The sequence below is a fragment of the Fundulus heteroclitus genome, chromosome 10 (assembly GCF_011125445.2).
Source record: "Fundulus heteroclitus isolate FHET01 chromosome 10, MU-UCD_Fhet_4.1, whole genome shotgun sequence".
NCBI classification, from domain to species: Eukaryota; Metazoa; Chordata; class Actinopteri; order Cyprinodontiformes; family Fundulidae; genus Fundulus; species Fundulus heteroclitus.
In genome coordinates, this window is record NC_046370.1 from 26,553,442 (window position 1) to 26,572,202 (window position 18,761).

Sequence of the window (18,761 nt, forward strand, 5' to 3'; positions counted from 1 at the left end):
TAAGAGCGCTGGACTCCATCCAACGCAGGACCCCATACAGCGCAGGAACCCAGACACCTAAATACTAAAGGGGGAAAAATAAAGACAAACAAAACTAAAATAAAGAAAAAAACAAATACAGAACAAGACTAGAACTACAGGGCTAGGACAGAAACTACAAAGGCTAGACTGGAATTACAGGGGCTAGACTGAAACTACAGGGGCTAGACAGGGACTACAGGGTCAAGACAGGGACTACAGGGTCAAGACAGGGACTACAGGGTCAAGACAGGGACTACAGAGCTAACGAAACTACAGGGCTGAAACCGGATCTACAAACAAGACTGACAACTAGGAAAGGAACCAAACGCTACAGCAAAACTATGAAACGAAACAGAACAGGGAGATGAGGGCAAGTACGACTAAACTAATGAAAAACTAGATAACTAGGGCTAGAAATCTGTACAGAAAGCAAACAAGAAGTCTAAAGTAAAAAAAAACTGGAACTCAAAAACAAAACTCAGAAGACTAAGGCGAACCTAGAACACTAAATCAGGGCTATGGCTAAAACAAGAAGACAGAGAACACAAACCCGAACTAGCTGACTCAGAAAACCAAAAACTAGACTACTAAAGAAAAACCCGAATGACTAGAATAAACCTGGGACACAAAAACCCGGACAAAAACAAAATAAAACACAATACTCAAAAGCAACATAAATCTAAAAAAAAATCCTAAGTAAAGCAAAAACTAAGGTTGAGCCAAAACAAAGAACAGAAGGCGGAAATAATTCTTCTAAAACAATAAAAAATATACAAAATGACTAGAAACTAAAGCAGATCTAGAACACAACTTCAAAAAATAACTCCAAACAAAAACCAGAAGGCGCTGGGCAGCAAAGTCTGAATATGCTGGGCAGAAGCAAAAGTTAGCGCTGGGCAGCGACAGCGAGGAGCGCCGTCCTTAATGCTGAGCAGCGGGGAAGGCGGACCAGGAAAACAGAGTCAGAGGCGGGGCGTCGCAACTCTGCGACCCAGGCGAGACGAGACAGAAACGTGGCGTCGCAACTTGCGACCCAGGCGAGACGAGACGGAAACGTGGCGTCGCAACTCAGCTGAATACTGGAGGAAACAAAACTGTCGGAAAGTCTATGGGCTGACTGAAACAAGACCAGGTGAACGGAGTCTTCAGGCTGACGGGTACGAACGGAGCTGACAAGAAAAACTGGCAGGGACTGAGCGGGAGTGAACGCTATGGACCGGCGACGGGAACAGAAAGAGGTGAGTCTGATAAAGCGGTGGGAACAGGTGGAAGCAGTTGTGGGTTAATTGCAGCCTGCCAGGTGAAACTGATCAGGCTGCGCAGGAACAAGAGAGAGGGAGAGAGGCTCAGCATGCAGCCAATAAGCTGCATCCTGACAGATTATAGTTAATTTATTTCAGTAACTCAATTCACTAAGTGAAACAGGTCAAAGAACTGATGTTCTAGAGCCTTTATTTCTTTTTAATTCTCACGATTTACAGTTAATGAAACCAACAGAACATTTTACTATGTACAGAAGTGTTGGTGTTATTAAAAGTATGGTTAATACCTCCTTAAAGGTTATTTTAAAAAAAGCTACTTTTAGTCTGACTAAAATAAGACTAGATTTTGTCAAGATGTCTTCTGGCCAACTGAGACAAGCCTTTATGTTTATGCTTTATTAATCCCAGAAGGCAATTCAGAAGCAGTTGGACCCATTCATTACAAAGACTTAATACAATATGATGGTTATGCATTCAGACAGCAATCCAACACCAGCATGCAACATGTTTGTGACAGAGTGAAGATCAGATTAGCCCAGTGCTAGGTTTCTCATGGAAGATAAATGGCGTAGTGAGTCTTAGGTTGGACGCATCTGTGTGAAAGACAATAGCTGTGAGAAGTCTGGGAAACCAAGAACAAGGAAGTAGTCAAGGTTCTAAATGAGTTCCAGTATTAAATGATATTCACTGAATAACTGCTGGATTGGACAGCTCTGTTGCTGCTTTTGCTGGCCACTGTTTTTTTTTTCTTTTTTTAGCAATATCTCTTTTGTAGGTGCTTTGATCAGGTCACAAGGGGCTAGTTATGTTAGTGAAAATATTTATGATGCCAGTAACAGTTCCACAGTCTGAGAATTGCTCTTAACTCACCAACTTTTGCTGGATGTTTATACTTTAGGGCTCTTACAACAGCAGTATCAGCTGGAATCCATGATTCCTCCCATGTACTGCACCTCAGCGTTAAACAGGTTGGCTTTTAACGCGATCCCATCCTGCTTTAGGTGCCCCAACACTGCATGGACAAGATTAACATGATCCTTAACTGTCCTGCTAGCTAAACTCAAGAACATTATCAAGGCATGGCACACAAATTTAATTTATTAAATGTTCTAAGCATTGCTCTGTGCAGGGCTTAAATGCTGCAGGTGCATTTATCAAGCCAAATGAAATTTGTACCTATTCATATAGACTCCAGGGGGTCACACAGACGAAGTGCCTGCTGGGATTGCTGCAAAGTCGACGAAATGAGTGACTTTCCACTGTAGCTAAACGCTCTTTCAGGAGGAGTGAAAGCTTTAAGTCACTCAGTGCCATTCACTGGGTTTCCTTAGGAACCTTTTTGGCCTTTGTGTCTGTGTGGTGTGATTTAACTGACTTTGGAAGGTGCATTGAGATGACGTGTTGTGAATAGGCACTATATAAATAAAACTTAATTGAATTGAAATTAGTTTGAAGACAAACAATGCTGCTGAATGAATAAAACCAGGAACAAACTTCTATAACAAAGTCAGAAGGGCATTGTGTAAAGAAATATTAATCAAAAAAAGCTGTTCCTGTGAAACAGCAGTAATGCTGATCTATAGAAGATGAAGATACTTGAATAAGAGAAAATCAGCTCAAACACATTAAAATGTGACAGGAAGCAATCTGAAAGCAGTGTTGCCAGACTGGATTAGTTTTTTTTTTTTACCCAATTGGGCTCTTTTTTTTTAAACAGGGTGGGCTGGCAAAAATAGCTTTGGGCCAGTTGCTAGAATATGCACTGCTTTCCAGAAAATCTGGAGGGTTTTTACAAATTATTAATAAGGAAAAAATATGTGTATCATTGATGGGAAGGAAAGTACAAATTTAGACATTTCAATAAAGCGTGTCCTTGCACTGATATCATTGGTCACTTATTTTAAAATGTAGAGAATCTCATCAATCAGTGATCACTGGTTAAACAAGCGTTACTGTATAATGATGCTGAAGTGGGGAAAATACAATAACAGGCAGAATGGAATGGGAGGCTGATCTGAAGCTAAAATGGTGGGTTGCCCCCAGCTGCCCCAGAGGATGACTCCAAAGCCTGAAGCTAAAGAAACAGAGGTCAACATTCTCAGTTTAAGAGAAGGTGTATTTTACACAAAGGTAAGCTCACTTTATTGTTCCTATGCGTTGACTTAATGGTTGTTGCTGATTAAATTTCAGCTGATCAATGTGAAACTGCTTATAGATTCATGTTGGTATTCAATAACTTTTTGATTTCTATGAGAGCATAATTGGGAATGATTGCGTGATTTCTTATTGTAACATTTGTGTAGAACAGTCCAGGTGTTTTACTCTGAACAGGGATTTATTCTGGTGGCAGTTGTAACAGGTTGGCTATACTGTATTGCTCTCTGTTTTGGTTGTGTCCCACACCAGAGCTATACGAACGCTCTCACTGCCAACAAGCAACCAAAACAAAAAAACTAAAAAATAGGGAGAGAACACACTGGACCAGGTTCACCACCCAGCAAACCCTGCAGCTCTGCTAAACATGTCCCAGCTTAAACTACAGTAGGGAGTTTTGAGATACCTGAAAAGATCTGTTTTGTCATTACACTTAAAAGGTTCACTCGAGAATTGGTCATTTTAGTCAGTCATATTCCAGGATTGTTGAAAGTCTCTCATCCATTCTGTTCTCTGACCAGGCAGCCCTTCCATCACTGTGACTGACATCTGTGGTGGACAAGGACATAACTTTAGGTCTACCATTAGGGTGTTAGGCTCTCTACCAATTTATTTATTTATTGATTCATTTAATTTTGTAAAAAGATTCAGGCTTATTAAACGTTCCTTTTTAGAAAAACATTATAATCCTTTTGATTTATCTTTCAGTTTACTTTGTATTTAATCTGAACCTTTTCTTTTCCAGGTCTTACATTTGTTATAATTCAGTACAAAATATTTTATATTTGTAGACTGTATCTTATGTCATGCCAGAATTACTTTGTCTACTTACTTAGCTTTGTCAAAAAGGAAAGTTTAAGCCTAGTCTTAAAAGTAGACAGGGTGTCTGTTTCACGGACTAGAAGTGGGAGTTGGTTCCATAGGACAGGGGCCTGATAACTTTTAGATCTGTCTCCCATTGTACTTTTCGACACTTTAGGAACCACCAGCAGACCTGCAGTCTGAGAGCAACGTGCTTTGAGGATGGATCTTAATTATTAGGAAGTTTTATGTAAAAAGGATAATTTTTAATTCTGTTCTGTATTTAACAAGGGCCCAAAGAAGTGAAGCTACAATAGGAAAAAGCAGAGGTGGGTAGTAACTAGTTACATTTACTCAGTTACATTTACTTGAGTAACTTTTTGAACAAAATTTACTTTTAGGAGTAGTTTTACTGCACTGTACTTTTTACTTTTACTTGAGTTAAAATATGTTGAAGTAGTGCTAGTCTTGAGTACAATTTTTGACTACTCTACCTACCTCTGGGAAAAGCATCTTTTTTAACTGAATCCTGCTTATGTATGCTGTTAACCATCATTTCAGTCGTTTGTTTGGTTTTAAACTTTTCTAATGTCTTTTGTGAAACTTTTGTTTACTTCCTTCGCCAGATTTTCAGTTAAAATAATATCCACCTCTGTTTAGATGTTGTTTTCTCCCGCTCTCTGCGGTCCTCCGGCCACAGGGTGGCGCAGTTGTCCTCGGTGAACACTTGTTTGGCTGTTTCCTGGGTCAGGCGGTGTCCCAGTTTGTGTCAAGACGCTCGTACACACGTGTTGTTTCGGTTTTCTTCTCAAACTTTGGTCCACTCCACAAACAGATTGTTCATCAGAACCAGCCGAAGAGAAGAGGGTAGCTGCGGAGACCTCCTGCCACCATGGGCCCGGTGAGAGCACCTCTTAGCATTGCGGACACATGCTGGTTCCGGTTCTGGTGGAACGAGTTTCAGACAGTTTGGTTCAGAACAGGCCGAGAACAGAATGCAGGCAGAAAGCTCTGAGTTTAAACTTTAGCTCGGGGTTAGCTAAAGAGTCTGGCGCCTTAGATTGATTAGGCGGTGGTGGTTCTGGTACCAGAAGGTCTCCTAGGATCACCGCCCCGTGTCTTTACTTTAGGCAGAGGTTCAAATCCCTTTCAGAGAACATCGACTCTTTCAATGCTCACTGGCGGTTCGCTCAGCTTCCTGCATCAGAAACCCACACAGCGCCGAAACACCAGCCTTAGATGTCTGATGTTTTGCTTCTCTATCATACAAACCATCAGGCACAGATAGCGAGAGGAAGCACGAAAAGCACGTTTTGAAGGAGGATCTCATTTAAAAACGGGATAAAGCCATCTAAACCACTTGTGATAAACTCATAGACTCCGCTTGTTAAATGATGAAATAATATATGCTGTGTTCCTGTTGCACTATCTACATAGACATGCTTTATTACTCAGACCCGTAGAATCAAGAAGTCATTTAAATAGAAATCTGCCTGACAACATGGAGTTGGCTAAATACGTGAAAGAAAAACACATCATACCCTGATGCAAAGAAAATCAACAATATTCACGGGTTCAGGTTCTTGCAGGACGATAATCTTCCTTGTAAACACCACAGTGTCATGGTACAGCTCAGATCAGACATGTGCAACATGAGGTACTTTACCAGCCTGCAACACTTACTACATTGCTAATACTAAAATAATATTCATCATTAAAAATGTACTTTTTTATTTTTATACAGATTTACACATTGCTAAAACACTAAAGTAAAATCTAGAATGAACACCCTCTGAATTGAGTGGTTTTAAGTCATTGTGTTTATTATGCAGCGTTCTGCTCTTCGTGGAGCCAGACTCGTTTCTAGTTAGATGTGTAATTTGATTTTTAGTTAATTTACTTCTCCATAAAGGATACTCTAGCTGTCTTTATGTGCATTACTTTGCAGCTTAGATTCAGGCTTAAACCTAAACCCTCCTTAACCTGAGGTTTCCCACCGACCTGTGTACTGCTGTATGAATATATGCATGTGTTTGTGAGAGCAGCTGAAAGCTCTTTCAGTGGTAAATATGTCTAAAAAGCACTGTATTAAGGTAATTGACGATTAAAACAGTTCTACAAACAAAGCTGGGCCACATTTCCTCCACGTGCATGTAAAAGTTAGTTGTCATAAATATTTGGTGGAAATTTCTGCTTCCCAGGGTGGGACAACCAGTTAGGGATTATCTTCCCTTAATAAATGAAATCATTGTTTGAATTATTTTTGTATCGATTCAGATTATCTATAAAAAATATGAAAATTGGTTGGCTTGTCTACAGACTCTTCCAGTTTGCTTGGGAAGAACAAATATATATTGTACGTAGGGCTGGGCGATAAATCAATTTTATCGATTAATTTGAATTCCTGAAGAGTTAGTTTAGGAAAATTGTTTTGTTTTGTTTTTTTGGCCAATACACTCTACTGGGCTTCCATGAAACTTTGCACTATATCAGTCCTAAAAAGTGGAAATCATTTTAGTGATGGCTAGCAGTGTTCAAAATCTATTTAAGAAAATATATTGTCAAAATACTGCAAAGAGGAAAGATTTTTACCCTAAGACGAGGCACTTTAATTTCTTCATTTACTTATTTTTTTTAAGTTGGTGTGAAGTAAGACAAGTGAAGGGAAGGGTGATCTTAGATGTGTAATACAACTATCAGCAAACATTCTGTTATATTTTCATTATTTACTATAGCGGAGCCTGCCGTCTTATTTAATACGCACGGTTTAAAGCTAGTAATAAGTAACACTATTACAAGTAGGATACAGGTCAACTCTCAGATGAGATCAAAATAAAAGTGAAATTTCAAATATAATTTCAGTAAATTGTTTTTATGAAACAAAAGGGAAGAAAATCAATTAATTGGATTCAGTAAAAAAAAAGATGTGATATTTTACTTTTAAGCTATATCAACCAACCCTAAATGTACCCTATTAACAAAAACAACTGGCTTTCTTGTATTCAAAATATATTTAAGTGTTCAATAATGCAATTACAATTTTCTGAGAAAATGTACAAATCAGCCCAAATATATTTAAGTTGGTCAACATTTACAGTGAGCACTGTACACAATATTAGACAGGTTTCATTTTTTTTCAATTTCTTCATTTAATAACTAAGTCCTCTCAGTGCAAAATGTTAAACAGACTTCAATATCGTCACCTTCGTTAAATAACTAAGTCAGTTTTTTCATTTTTTTTTTTTTAGAAAACACACAAAATAATCCGCCAATAAGTAAAGTTGATCTAGGCAAAAACAAATGGTATAAAATGACATGGTGGACAGTAGGGCTGGGTATCATCTAGGATGAGCCGATACGATACGATTCTCAATACATAGCTCAGCTTGATTTGATTCCAATATCGATATTTATTACTTTGAATTAATGTTCAGTGATTCAATCACCAAAATCAGCCAAATATTATGTTTATGTTCCATTTACTGATCACAGACATATTAACAGGAAAATAAAGTGCATTTGCTTCAATGCATTTAACGTGTCACAGAAACCAAAAATGTGCCCAAACATCTGATTTTAGGGTCAAAGGAGCTTCTAAAATCCTGTCGGCCGTTCCACAAATTCGTCTCACTCGCTCTCCTTCGCTGTGAACTGTAATGGTTGCGCTGTAATAACGCCCCCTAGGGTCTTCGGTTCTCCACAATCACTATCAAGCTATTTCTGGATAATGTTCACCTAAACTAGTGCACTTTCACATCTCCCACAGGTGCTGGGTCCCAGGTATAAAGTGTTCACTTATATACAGTAATCTTGTAATTTATTTATTTATTTATTTATGTTCTTTCACTTTCTTTTTTCAAATATCACATTACACATGTCAGCTTACATAATAATATATATGATTTAGCAATGGCATCTAGGTGTTAGAGTGTATCTGTTGCTTTATGTCTGTTGGTTGTGCTGTTCTTTTTGTGTCTCTTTCCAGGTGATGGAGCAGACAAAGAAGGTTTTATCATTCTCTCCCTTTTATCTGCTCTTTCTTTCACCTCTACTCTTTTTTTTCTTCTTTCACTTTTTGTTCTTCCTTTACTCTCCCATTGTCATGTCCATATAATTTGAAATTCTCCTTGCAGGAATCATAATAAAGCTATTTACAAGCATAAATCAAGTGGAGCACTATGGCGAAAGCCGTTTGCTCCACTTGTAAAAGCAAAATCTGTCGAGCTCTATCTGGCATTGAGACATCAATTCCTATTGCCATATTGCTGGACAGGACACTGGGGGAAAAAAAAAAAAAAAAAAAAAAAAAAAAAAACGCCCCCTAGAGGTTGGGAGGTATATCGATATTGAAAGCCAGAATATCGATATTAAATCGTTTTTAAAAATATCGATATTAATCTTTATATCGATTTTTATGCACAGCCCTAGTGGACAGGTTCACAATAAACCCGTTAAGCATTAGCTCCTTGGATGAAATGGAATGTCTCGTTTCCCCACAGCTCCGCTCAAAGAAGCGCCGGCCAACGTTCCGCCGCCTGCTGAAGACTAGCGGCATGAAGCTGGAGAACAAGCTGAAGAACCGTCAGCTGAAGCAGGAGAATGTCGCCAAGAAGCAACGCAAGGAGCAGAAGAGGCTGCGGCAGGCCATGAAGGGCGCCACCCTACAGATACCACGCCCCCTGGAGACGTACAGGAAGAGACCAGGTGAGACACAATGAAGGTTGCACACACGCAGCGGTGGGTGAGCCCATCACTTAACCTGCTCTCACCTGTGTGACAGAGGAAGAGGAGGAGGAGGAGGAGTTCCTGGAGAGTCTGCCCACGGACATGCTGGATGAAGAAGACCTACAGCAGATGACGGCCATGGCCCGAAAAGCATCCTTCATCACCAGAGACCTGTCGTCCTGGTAACGCAAGCACACACCTGTCATCCTCGTGACTGACTGAGCTGACAGCGACTGAGGCATGTCTCTTTCCTCCCAGCGGCTCGGTGCACAGCGGCAAGAAGAGGGGCGCCGACGTGGTGCGCGGCTACGAGAAGGTCCCAAGGAAAATGGCAAGGATGGAGGAGAAGGAGGTGATCCATCTGCTTCCATTTAAAGACAAAAGTGGTGTGATCCCACGCAGCGTAGAGAGAGGTAGCGTCTGCATTTCTTACATTGAAACACTGAATGCTGCGATCACCTCTGAACACTCCGGCTCTGTTTGTCGCAAGCAGCTAAACAGCCTCGAAAGGAAGAAGAAGAGGAAGAGGAGGAGGAACCTGCAGAGACGGCAGAGCCTGAGGAAGACGGTAGGAAAAAAAAGCCTGCTGGTCTGTCAGATTCTTTTCCTGCAGAATTTCAAACTTAAATAATGACACAGTTATTACAGCAAACATGTAATGACAGGGTAATGACGTGATTATATTAAGGTTCTGTGATGAAGATACTGCAACAGTAGTCAGTAGCTTACCTGACGTAGACTGAAGTTCTGTCAAAGTGGATTTGTAGAAAATATCCTACAGTCAGAAGGTTATTGGTTAGACCAGAGCTTCAAGGAGAGCTGCAGCCTGACTGGAGTTTTAGCCCACTGGGTTTCAGAGTGTCTGTGCCTGTCGTGTTTCCTCCTGTGCAGAGGGCGCGTCATCGAGCTACGTGGAAATGACTCCGGAGGAGAGGGAACAGTTCAGAGTTAACACATTAAACATGAAGAAGCAACGCATCGCCACCCTGGCTTCAGCCATCATTTCAGATCCACTAAACAACGTAAGTGGAGCTGCCGCTCTAAATTCAACATGATGATGATGATGATGATGATGATGATGATGAGGCAAGGATGGGACAAAAATCAGCCATGGTTGATTGTGACTCAATTAACAAACATCAAAACTCTATTATTTTAATAAAGCCACACCATATTCAGTTTTCAAGTTAAGGTACATTTATTAAATCATGACAAACCTGAAGTAACATGTTACAAGGTTCCACCCAGATGTGGAAGTAAAACAGCTGGTCTAACTTGTCCCGGTTATGCAGAAGTTTGTCAGAGCTCAGAGAAGGCAAAGCTAATTACGCCGTTGATCACAATGTTACCAGAAGGATCGGCGATGGTCGGGAGTCATTGGGAAAAAGGTTTTAGTGAATGCCGCTCTGTAGGCAGGTAGGCAAGTTTATTTATAAAGCACAGATTCACAGTGCTGTACATGAAAAATAAAACATTACTGACACGGGGAAAATATTACAGAGGCAAGGACGTTTCATTGGAATAATAGCAGCAGGTCGAGATACAGTATAAGACAAATGGACTACAAACTAATACATTAACAGTCAAAGTCAATCCTAAACAAATGTGTTTTTCATCTTGATTTAAAAGAACTCAGGCTTTCTGCACTTTTACAGTTTTCTGGAAGTTAGTTCCAGATCAGTGGAGCATAGGAACTAAATGCTGCTTCTCCTTGTTTGGTTCTGGTTCTAGGTATGCAGAGTAGGCTGGAGCCAGAAGACCTTATGGTCTGGATGGTTTATACACTGATAACAAGTCTGTGATGTATTTAGGTGCTAAGCCATTCAGGGATTTATAGACTAACAGAAGTATTTTAAACTCTATTCTCTGAGATACAGGGAGCCAGTGTAAGGACTTTAGAACTGGGGTGATGTTCCTAGCTGAAGCGACTGAAGCTGTGTGCTAACTTTTGATCTTTCCTCTATTGGTCCAAAGATTATTACTTCAGTTTTGTTTTTATTCTATTGAAGAAAATTTTGGCACATCCATGCATTGATTTCTTCTAGGCATTTACTCAGTGCCTGAACTGGTTCATAGTCTCCTGGTGACATGGTGATGTAGAGCTGTGTGTCGTCTGCATAGTTATGGTAGCTGATGTTGTTGTTTTTTATTATTTGAGCTAGAGGGAGCATGTAGATATTGAAGAAGAGGGGACCCAGGATGGACCCTTGGGGAACCCCACATGGAATTTTTGTCGTTTTTGATGTAAAGTTACCTACTGATACAAAAAAGTCCTTGTCCTTTAAGTAGGATTTAAACCATTAGAGAGCTGTACCAGAAAGGCCGACCCAGTTTACCAGGCGCTCTAACAGAATGGAGTGATCAACAGTTTTAGAGAAAACCTCCCACCTTGAAAATATTTCACTGAAATGTGGAGCAATAGCACAAAAACAAGGTAATGGGATCACAAGATGGTAAGCTAGTTCTAGCTTGCGATGCATTGAAAGCTGTTTCCACAGAAAACCTCCGTCAGATTTACTGCTCATTTGCTGATGTGGGACTGCTAGAGTCAGTCGGTGCAGCAAACAATATCAGTAAGAACAGTAACACATCTCAGTGTGGACGGGCTTTATGGGATGATGAACATCAGGGTAACGGCGGCTCTTATGATGATCTAATGATGGTGGTATCTGCTGCAGATGAAGCGTGTGAAGGAGATGCGGGGGATGATGATGGAGGCTGACCCCTGCGTGGCGGTCTCGGTGAGGAAGATGGTGATGGTCTCTCTCACGGAGGTCTTTAAAGACATCGCCCCCACCTACAGGATACGACCTCTGACCGCTGCAGAGAAGAACACCAAGGTCACCCGAGCACAGTGTGTGTGTGTGTGTGTGTGTGTGTGTGTGTGTGTGTGTGTGTGTGTGTGGTTTCTGACTGTTTTTGAGGATGTTCTAACAGCCAGCGTGTTTTGGTGGTCCTGCAGGTGAAGAAAGAGACGCAGCAGCTTAGAGAGTTTGAGGAAAGTATTGTGAGTCAGTACAAGTTCTTTCTGGAGGACCTGGAACAGACCATCAAAGGTACATTATGGCAACACACACCTGCTCTACACACACACACACACACACACACACACACACACACACACACACACAGAGACTTAGAGCCTGTCTTCATCCCCAGACTGGAAGCAGAAGAAGAGGAAGCGCAGCCAGGCGGTGAGCGTCCAGTCATACCGCGGTCTGGCTGAAGTCTCTGTCCGCTGCCTGTGTGAGCTGCTGCTCACCATGCCACACTTCAACTTCCACAACAACATCATAGTCACCCTGGTTCCTCTGATGAACGACCCCCTGAAGAAGGTGAGACATCCTGGCTAAGTATAGAGTAGATCTCCTCAGGTAGATTAATGGTATAGTAGATGGTCTTTTTTCAGCTTTGATTTCCGGGGTATTGCCTTATCCATTGGTGGTCCCACATGCCAATCATTGTGATGCGCTCTAGTAACGGCCATGTTCCTTGTTAGGTTCCTCTTGCTGCGCACTTCTAGTATTTATGAATCCGGTTAGCTTCGGTTTCAGCCGTTCATTGTTGCTCCGCTGCTCTCACCGTATACTGTGAAAATGGTAGAGTTGCAAGAAACAAAGTGTCTGACAAGTTTATTAGAAGAAGAGGAAGCCCTCAGTAGAAAGAAAAAGACCAGAGTGGATTTGGGAGATTTTTTACGCGATTCCCCCGAGGAGTGGAAGAGCAGGTAAAATGGTCTTACCATGCGCAGTTATTAAAAAAGGGACTTGGGTGTTTCTCGCTTACTCTGACCATGAGGTGCACTAGATTATAAGGCCCGCAGTGAATTAACGTGTCTGTGTGTCTTTGTCCACATATAAGGCACACTGGATTATAAGGCGCGCTAAATATTCTTCCCAAGTGTGTAACATCACTCCACCCCTCCATGTCCACCGCTCTCTGTCTGTCTCTGTCTGGAGGACAGAGTAGATGGACTACACTGCTCTGTTTCTAACATATGGCCAAAATAAACATAACTTAATATATAATTAACTTACTAGGTTTATTGTTGCTGTTGCTATTATTGTTGCTAGTGCGTTCTCCAGGCTGCCTAAAGACTCCCACATACTCAGGTGTACTGTCCTCTTACTGTGAGCTTGGTGGACTCCACTCTGACTCTACGTGGACGTTTTACCCTTCATAGTCCAGCGTACTGTTGCTATTGTTATTTCTTGCGGTAAATTCCTACAATTCCCACACTTTCTGCCAGTGGGATGAAGTGGCGGAACAAATGGTAAAATGTGTGATTAGCTAGCTGAGCACATAGAGCCTAGAGTTTCTTTCCCAGCAGGCTCCCACCTGTCAGGGAGAACAGAGAGGGGACTGTGATGCTGTGTCTGTCCTTGCAACCCCCTGCTTGGAGCAGCTCAGTGTGTCTAGCTCGTTAGTCTGACACGTACTTGTGCTCCTAGAGTACATGCGGAGTGAACTACGGCCGAGCATGTGGAGGCCTTTACATGAATGCACTTCTAGTTTAGACATTACAGTCAGGCAGTCTTGCAGACTTCTCAGGGGGCTGACCAGGTAGTGACACAGTGTACCGTAATGCTCCCAATATTCATTGAGCGGAGCGGCTTCGTTGCTTACTAAAGTCGTACTTACACTTTAACAGATTTATGAGCGCATTGTTCCACATAAAATCAGTCAGTAAGCGCAACTTTATTTATATATATATATATGTCCACCATCAATTTTTTTAGAAGATCTAAGGATTTTAAGCGAGTTAAAAAAATATGGTACATTTTTCTGAAAAATCGTCCACTCTACCTTTAACTAACTAGACAGAAAATATAAAAAACTCAGTTGGTCTTTTCTGGTAAATCTGGTATGTTTAAATGCATTCATTGATTTAAACTTGCTGCAGGTGTCGGATATGTGCTGCGATGCATTCAGAAAGCTCTTCCATGATGACAGAGTGGGCGGGGCATCGCTGGCCACAGTGCGGGTCATCTCTGGTCTCATAAAGAGCCTCAACTACAGCGTTAGACCTGAGGTAACAAATCAAATACACCGTAGCCTCTTCTGGATCCATATATTTAGGACTGTTGGGCTTACTGACAGCTTCTTGTGCCTTGGCCACCTCTTTAACAGGTGCTTCGTACTCTACTCAGTCTGAGGATCAAGGAGGTGGAGATGAGGAAGGACCTGGAGGCCACGGCACCAAAGAAGAAGTTCATGACAAACAAAGAGAAGAAGAAGAACCTGTCCAGGATGCAGAGGAAGGTAAACAAAACACTCAATTCAGACAGTTTTAATCTTGTTGTTTTTTACATTTTAATCTGTAGCAAATGTGTCTATGGAGTAAGGTTTTTCTGACAAACAGAGATCCAACAAGTTCTAGACGTTGTGCTTGTGGTAAATACTTCATCCACAAGAGGGCAGTAGTAAAACAAGTGTGTGTTTGTGTGTGTCTGTGTGTGTGTGCTCCGTACAGTGGAAGAAGGCAGAGGAGAAGCTGGAAAAGGAGCTGCTGGAGGCCGAAGCATCAGAGAGTAAAGATAAAAAGATTAAGCTGGTGAGATTTTGTTCAGGAATTAAAGTTGGAAAGGTCCGAAGACAGAAGGAAGCTAAAATCCACCTTTTCCTCCGCAGCACACTGAGACTTTGAACATCATCTTCCTGATCTACTTCAGGATCCTGAAGAAAGCTCAGAAATCTGTTCTCCTCCCTGCCGTCCTGGAAGGGCTTGCCAAGTATGACACGCTCTCCATATGGCATTGATGTTACAGTCATTTTGTAGGAATGACCATAATTTCACCTTCTTCCAGTTTTGCCCATTTGATCAACCTGGAGTTCTTTGATGACCTGCTGAATGTGCTGCAGAACCTCATCCAATCAGGAGTAAGTATCTAGCACGACGCCATCATTAAACAGTTGTCTGTATCTTTGTTAATTGACTGCTGGATCTTTGACCTGTGCAGGATCTGACCAATCGGGAGAGCCTCCACTGCATCCAGACAGTCTTCACCATCCTGTCTGGACAAGGTCAGATTGTTGTTCTGTCAGTGATCACCACTGAAGGTTTCAGACGTTGCTAAGGCCAGTTCACGGCTGTCTGCCGTCAAATGAGGCGGTTCTGCACCCTAACGAGGCCATTTGTACTCTAAAGGACATGTAATGGTTTAACGGTTCTGCTGAATGACATAACTAGACCCTTATCCAATTTAACAAAAGCAGTCTGCTGTATTAGAGGACGATGTGATGTGTAAAGTACAAATGGCTTTGTACTGATTTACAGTACAAAGCCATTTGTACTGTAAAGGACATGTAATGGTTTAACGGTGCTGCTGAATGACATGACTAGACCCTTATCCAATTGAACAAAAGCAGTCTGCTGTATTAGAGGACGATGTGATGTGTAAAGATGAGGGCCAGTGGCTCAGAGAGGACAGTGTGTCTCATGCTCACTTTGTGTCCCTTTTACAGCTCTGACTTGTCTTCTGCTTTAGATCAGCTCCAAACTTGGTTTCAGGTGACTGTCAAGGCTCAGACTGTGTTTTTGTGTACCAGGTGACGCCCTGAACATCGACCCTCTGAATTTCTACTCTCAGCTTTACACAATTCTGATGCGGCTGCACGCGGGTGAGTTCACTGCTTTCTGATAAAGCTGCCAATCAAATACGAGGCTTGCAAGTCAAATGGCTTTAATTTCACACTCTGGCTACCTCAGGGGCGCCCAATGAGGACATCATCATTGTGCTACGGTGTCTGGACGCCATGTTGACTCGTCGCAGGAAGCAGGTGACCCTGCAGAGAGCCATGGCCTTCCTCAAGCGGCTGAGCACGCTCAGCCTGCACGTCCTGCCCAATGCCAGCGTTGGAATCCTTGCAGCAAACCGAGCCACCATGCATGTGAGTCTGGTCAACCTTCTAAATACAGAGGATTTTTTTAAATAATCGAAAAGACTGCTCAGCTCCAACCTTTCTGTCACAGTTGATTTTGGTCTGTCTCATCATTATATAGTCATTCCCCAAATGCGACATCCTTTTGGACAACGAGATTCAGGGCAGTGGCTTCTACCTGGCAGAGCTGGACGAGCCTGAACACTGCAACGCTCAGAACACTGCACTCTGGGAGCTTCACACTCTCCAGGTACGTACACACACCATCTCTCTCTGACTTAAAATGATTCACCACGGTGGGGAACTGTAAGTCCAGTCGGCTACATACAAAGTTGATCAACCACAACCTGATTACAGCGCTGGTCAGAATGAAACTTCCATGGTAGCAACAGAAAACGTAATTTATTACTAGCCTGAGTGAGAAACCTAACGATAAATTCTATTGACAAAAATAAAGAGTGGTGTTCTGGTTTTAAAAATAACTACTTAAATGCCTTTTTTATTTAAAACATATGTACCAGCCTGATACTGATACCTATATGCTATGTGTTATCAGCCGTATGACATCCTGGTGTTTGAGTTTACCTTTCAGATCAGCATTCACCTAACTTCTGTTTACCCCAAATTATTTCCGAGTAACAATATAAAACACTAAAACAGTAAAAAAGATTTTAAACATGAAAAGAAAATTTAATCAAATTCTAATTCCTGCTAAATGTTTTTATTAAAAGCTTGAATTGATAGGAAACGTTTTGACCAATCTGTATGATTTGATTGAATTTGACTTTGTAAAATGCCTTGAGATGACGTGTATCATGAATTGGTGCTATATAAATAGAGTTGAATTTCAATTTCATATTGCATAATTTTGTTTCATTTATTGAGGCTTCTTCTCTCAACATCCCTGAAACGTCACTTGTGTCTGGCAGGTTCTATTTTCTGATGCTGGATCGGCGTTGTTAATCTGATATCCGATCCAGCTAATTTGTCAATCTCGGTGCCGATATCTGATCCGGGTATCGGATCGGTGAATCTCTAATATGCACGCAGATGCGCATTAAAGCAATGTATACATACGTTGCTGTTCTGACAGAACACGGCTTTCAGCTAACCGGGCGGTCGAGGCTCGCCATGCTGAGACAGATCGCCTGTTTCCCGGCGCATAGCTGTCAAACTCCCGCTGGCTTTCTGCAGTTGGTAAACAGCAGAAATAATTCTATCAGAATCAAAAATCTGTCAATTGTTCATTATTAGTAATCTCTACAAATAAATTGATCTCAGCTTTGATCAGATTCAGCCAAGTGGGGCAGTTGTTGGCTCTTACACCTAGCAGCAAAGAAGGTCCTGGATTCAGATCCCAACATGTGGGGTTCTCTGGCTTCCTTCTGTAGATCGAAGCATAACTGTTAGGGTGATAAATTGCCCTTGTGTGTGAGAGTGTTTGTATACTGGGAGAGAGATGGATGCATACATGCAGTCATAAAAGCGCACTGCAGGGGGCCTAAAGACACACGTCTGACATGTTTGTGTTGCTGTGTGTTCAGAGGCATTTCCACCCGGTTGTACGGCAGTTTGCAGCTCATCTGAGTCGTGGAGCTCCCAGCGAAGGCTCGGCAGCACTGAGTATGGAGCTCTGCCGCAGGTACAGATAAAACACCCTCTTAAAGGAACGGTAATCCATTTTAACCACATGCAGAGCTGGATGCCGTGTTAAAGTTACATTCAGCAGCAGCCGTGTTAAATGAAGATGTCCTTACCTGTCCAGGTCTCCACTGGAGCTCTTTGAAGACTACAGTGTCAAAGACATGACCTTTAACCCGCCCGTGGCTTCGCCCGCCTCCAAGAAGAAGGTGGGATCATCATGCTCACCTTCATGCATTTTGTCATTCTGATTGCCAGTCCTTCATGCCATGTGCTGACGTGTGTGTTCACCTTCATGCCGGGCTCCATTCCTTGCTCTCCAGGATCAGTTTGTAGATGGAGCGATGCTGCTGGACGACGAGCTGCAGAAACGCGTGGAGAGCATCCTGAGTGCTGCCGAGGACACACACCTGGACTTCACTGCAACACACCACTGACTGTCACGGCGAGGCTCCAGCTGGCTGCTGACCAACAGCAGAGAGAGCTAGATTTCTGTCTGTCACACAGGAGAGACATCAGCGAGGAGAAACACATTTGTTCTTGTCTAGAACATGTTCAGGTTGGGGGGGACGTAGAAGCGTAAGACCTGGAGCTGCTTTCAGAATAAAGCCTTGCAACATTGCCAGTTTAAAATATTCTTTGTTTGGGGACTGCAGTTTATTTTTATCAAAGGTAAAAAGTTTAGTTCGTAAAGTTGGTCAGCTCCTAAATAAACCAGAAACTGTTTTAAACATGCGATTGTAGATCATGAGAGCAGCAGTTCTGGATAACCAGAACATCTTAATGTTTCAAACTGGACTGTGAGTGGTACGTCATCCAGTTGATCCGTGTTTCCTGAAGGAAAGGTTAACCAGACCCTGCTCCCATGAGAGACACTTGGTGCATCTATAGAGCTCCTGGCACACTGCAAAAAGGGACTAAAAGAAAGTACGGTTTTCTTAAAAATGAGTGTGTTTGTCCTTGATTTGAGCAGGTACATACGATGATCTGCCAGTGGAATGAGTATTTTTACCCCTAAAATAAGATAACTAGATACACTGCACAGGAAATAAGATGGAGATGAGTTCTTATTTTAAATGCAACCATCCTATTCCATTAGATCATTTAAACTTGCCTGCTTAAATCAAGGACAAGTGATTTATGTCATTTTGCAGCACAGCCACCATCCTGCTGCTCAACCCGCCCTGCACCTTCAGGTCATGTCTGACTGCAAATTCATTTAGCTGCTTCTCATCTTTACAGCTTTCATTAAAGACTTTGACCGCTTAATACCAG

The 18,761-nt window shown here is 42.0% G+C and overlaps 1 protein-coding gene across 2 annotated transcripts; it reads left to right on the forward strand.

Moving 5' to 3' along the window:
* Nucleotides 1-4,974: 4,974 nt before the first annotated feature.
* On the forward strand, nucleotides 4,975-18,107 carry noc3l (NOC3-like DNA replication regulator). 2 transcript variants are annotated; one of them, XM_021323437.2, is made up of 21 exons: nucleotides 4,975-5,139; nucleotides 8,738-8,942; nucleotides 9,019-9,145; nucleotides 9,222-9,376; nucleotides 9,454-9,531; nucleotides 9,855-9,985; nucleotides 11,642-11,803; nucleotides 11,926-12,019; nucleotides 12,123-12,298; nucleotides 13,867-13,995; nucleotides 14,094-14,225; nucleotides 14,437-14,517; nucleotides 14,595-14,695; nucleotides 14,771-14,843; nucleotides 14,924-14,987; nucleotides 15,513-15,584; nucleotides 15,673-15,854; nucleotides 15,967-16,095; nucleotides 17,390-17,487; nucleotides 17,611-17,695; nucleotides 17,810-18,107. In XM_021323437.2, exons 1-21 carry the CDS (start codon nucleotides 5,131-5,133, stop codon nucleotides 17,921-17,923), a joined length of 2,397 nt encoding a protein of 798 aa, XP_021179112.2. In that variant the 5' UTR covers nucleotides 4,975-5,130; the 3' UTR covers nucleotides 17,924-18,107. The 2 variants fall into 2 exon arrangements, with proteins under 2 accessions (XP_021179112.2, XP_012731690.2); XM_012876236.3 differs by having other exon boundaries at nucleotides 9,457-9,531.
* Nucleotides 18,108-18,761: the final 654 nt, after the last annotated feature.

Excerpts from the sequence above, each read along its gene's own strand:
- noc3l (XM_021323437.2), top strand. Across the intron at positions 8,943-9,018 it reads GACGTACAGGAAGAGACCAG|AGGAAGAGGAGGAGGAGGAG; the intron begins GTGAGACACAAT and ends CCTGTGTGACAG. Across the intron at positions 14,518-14,594 it reads AAGATAAAAAGATTAAGCTG|CACACTGAGACTTTGAACAT; the intron begins GTGAGATTTTGT and ends TTTCCTCCGCAG.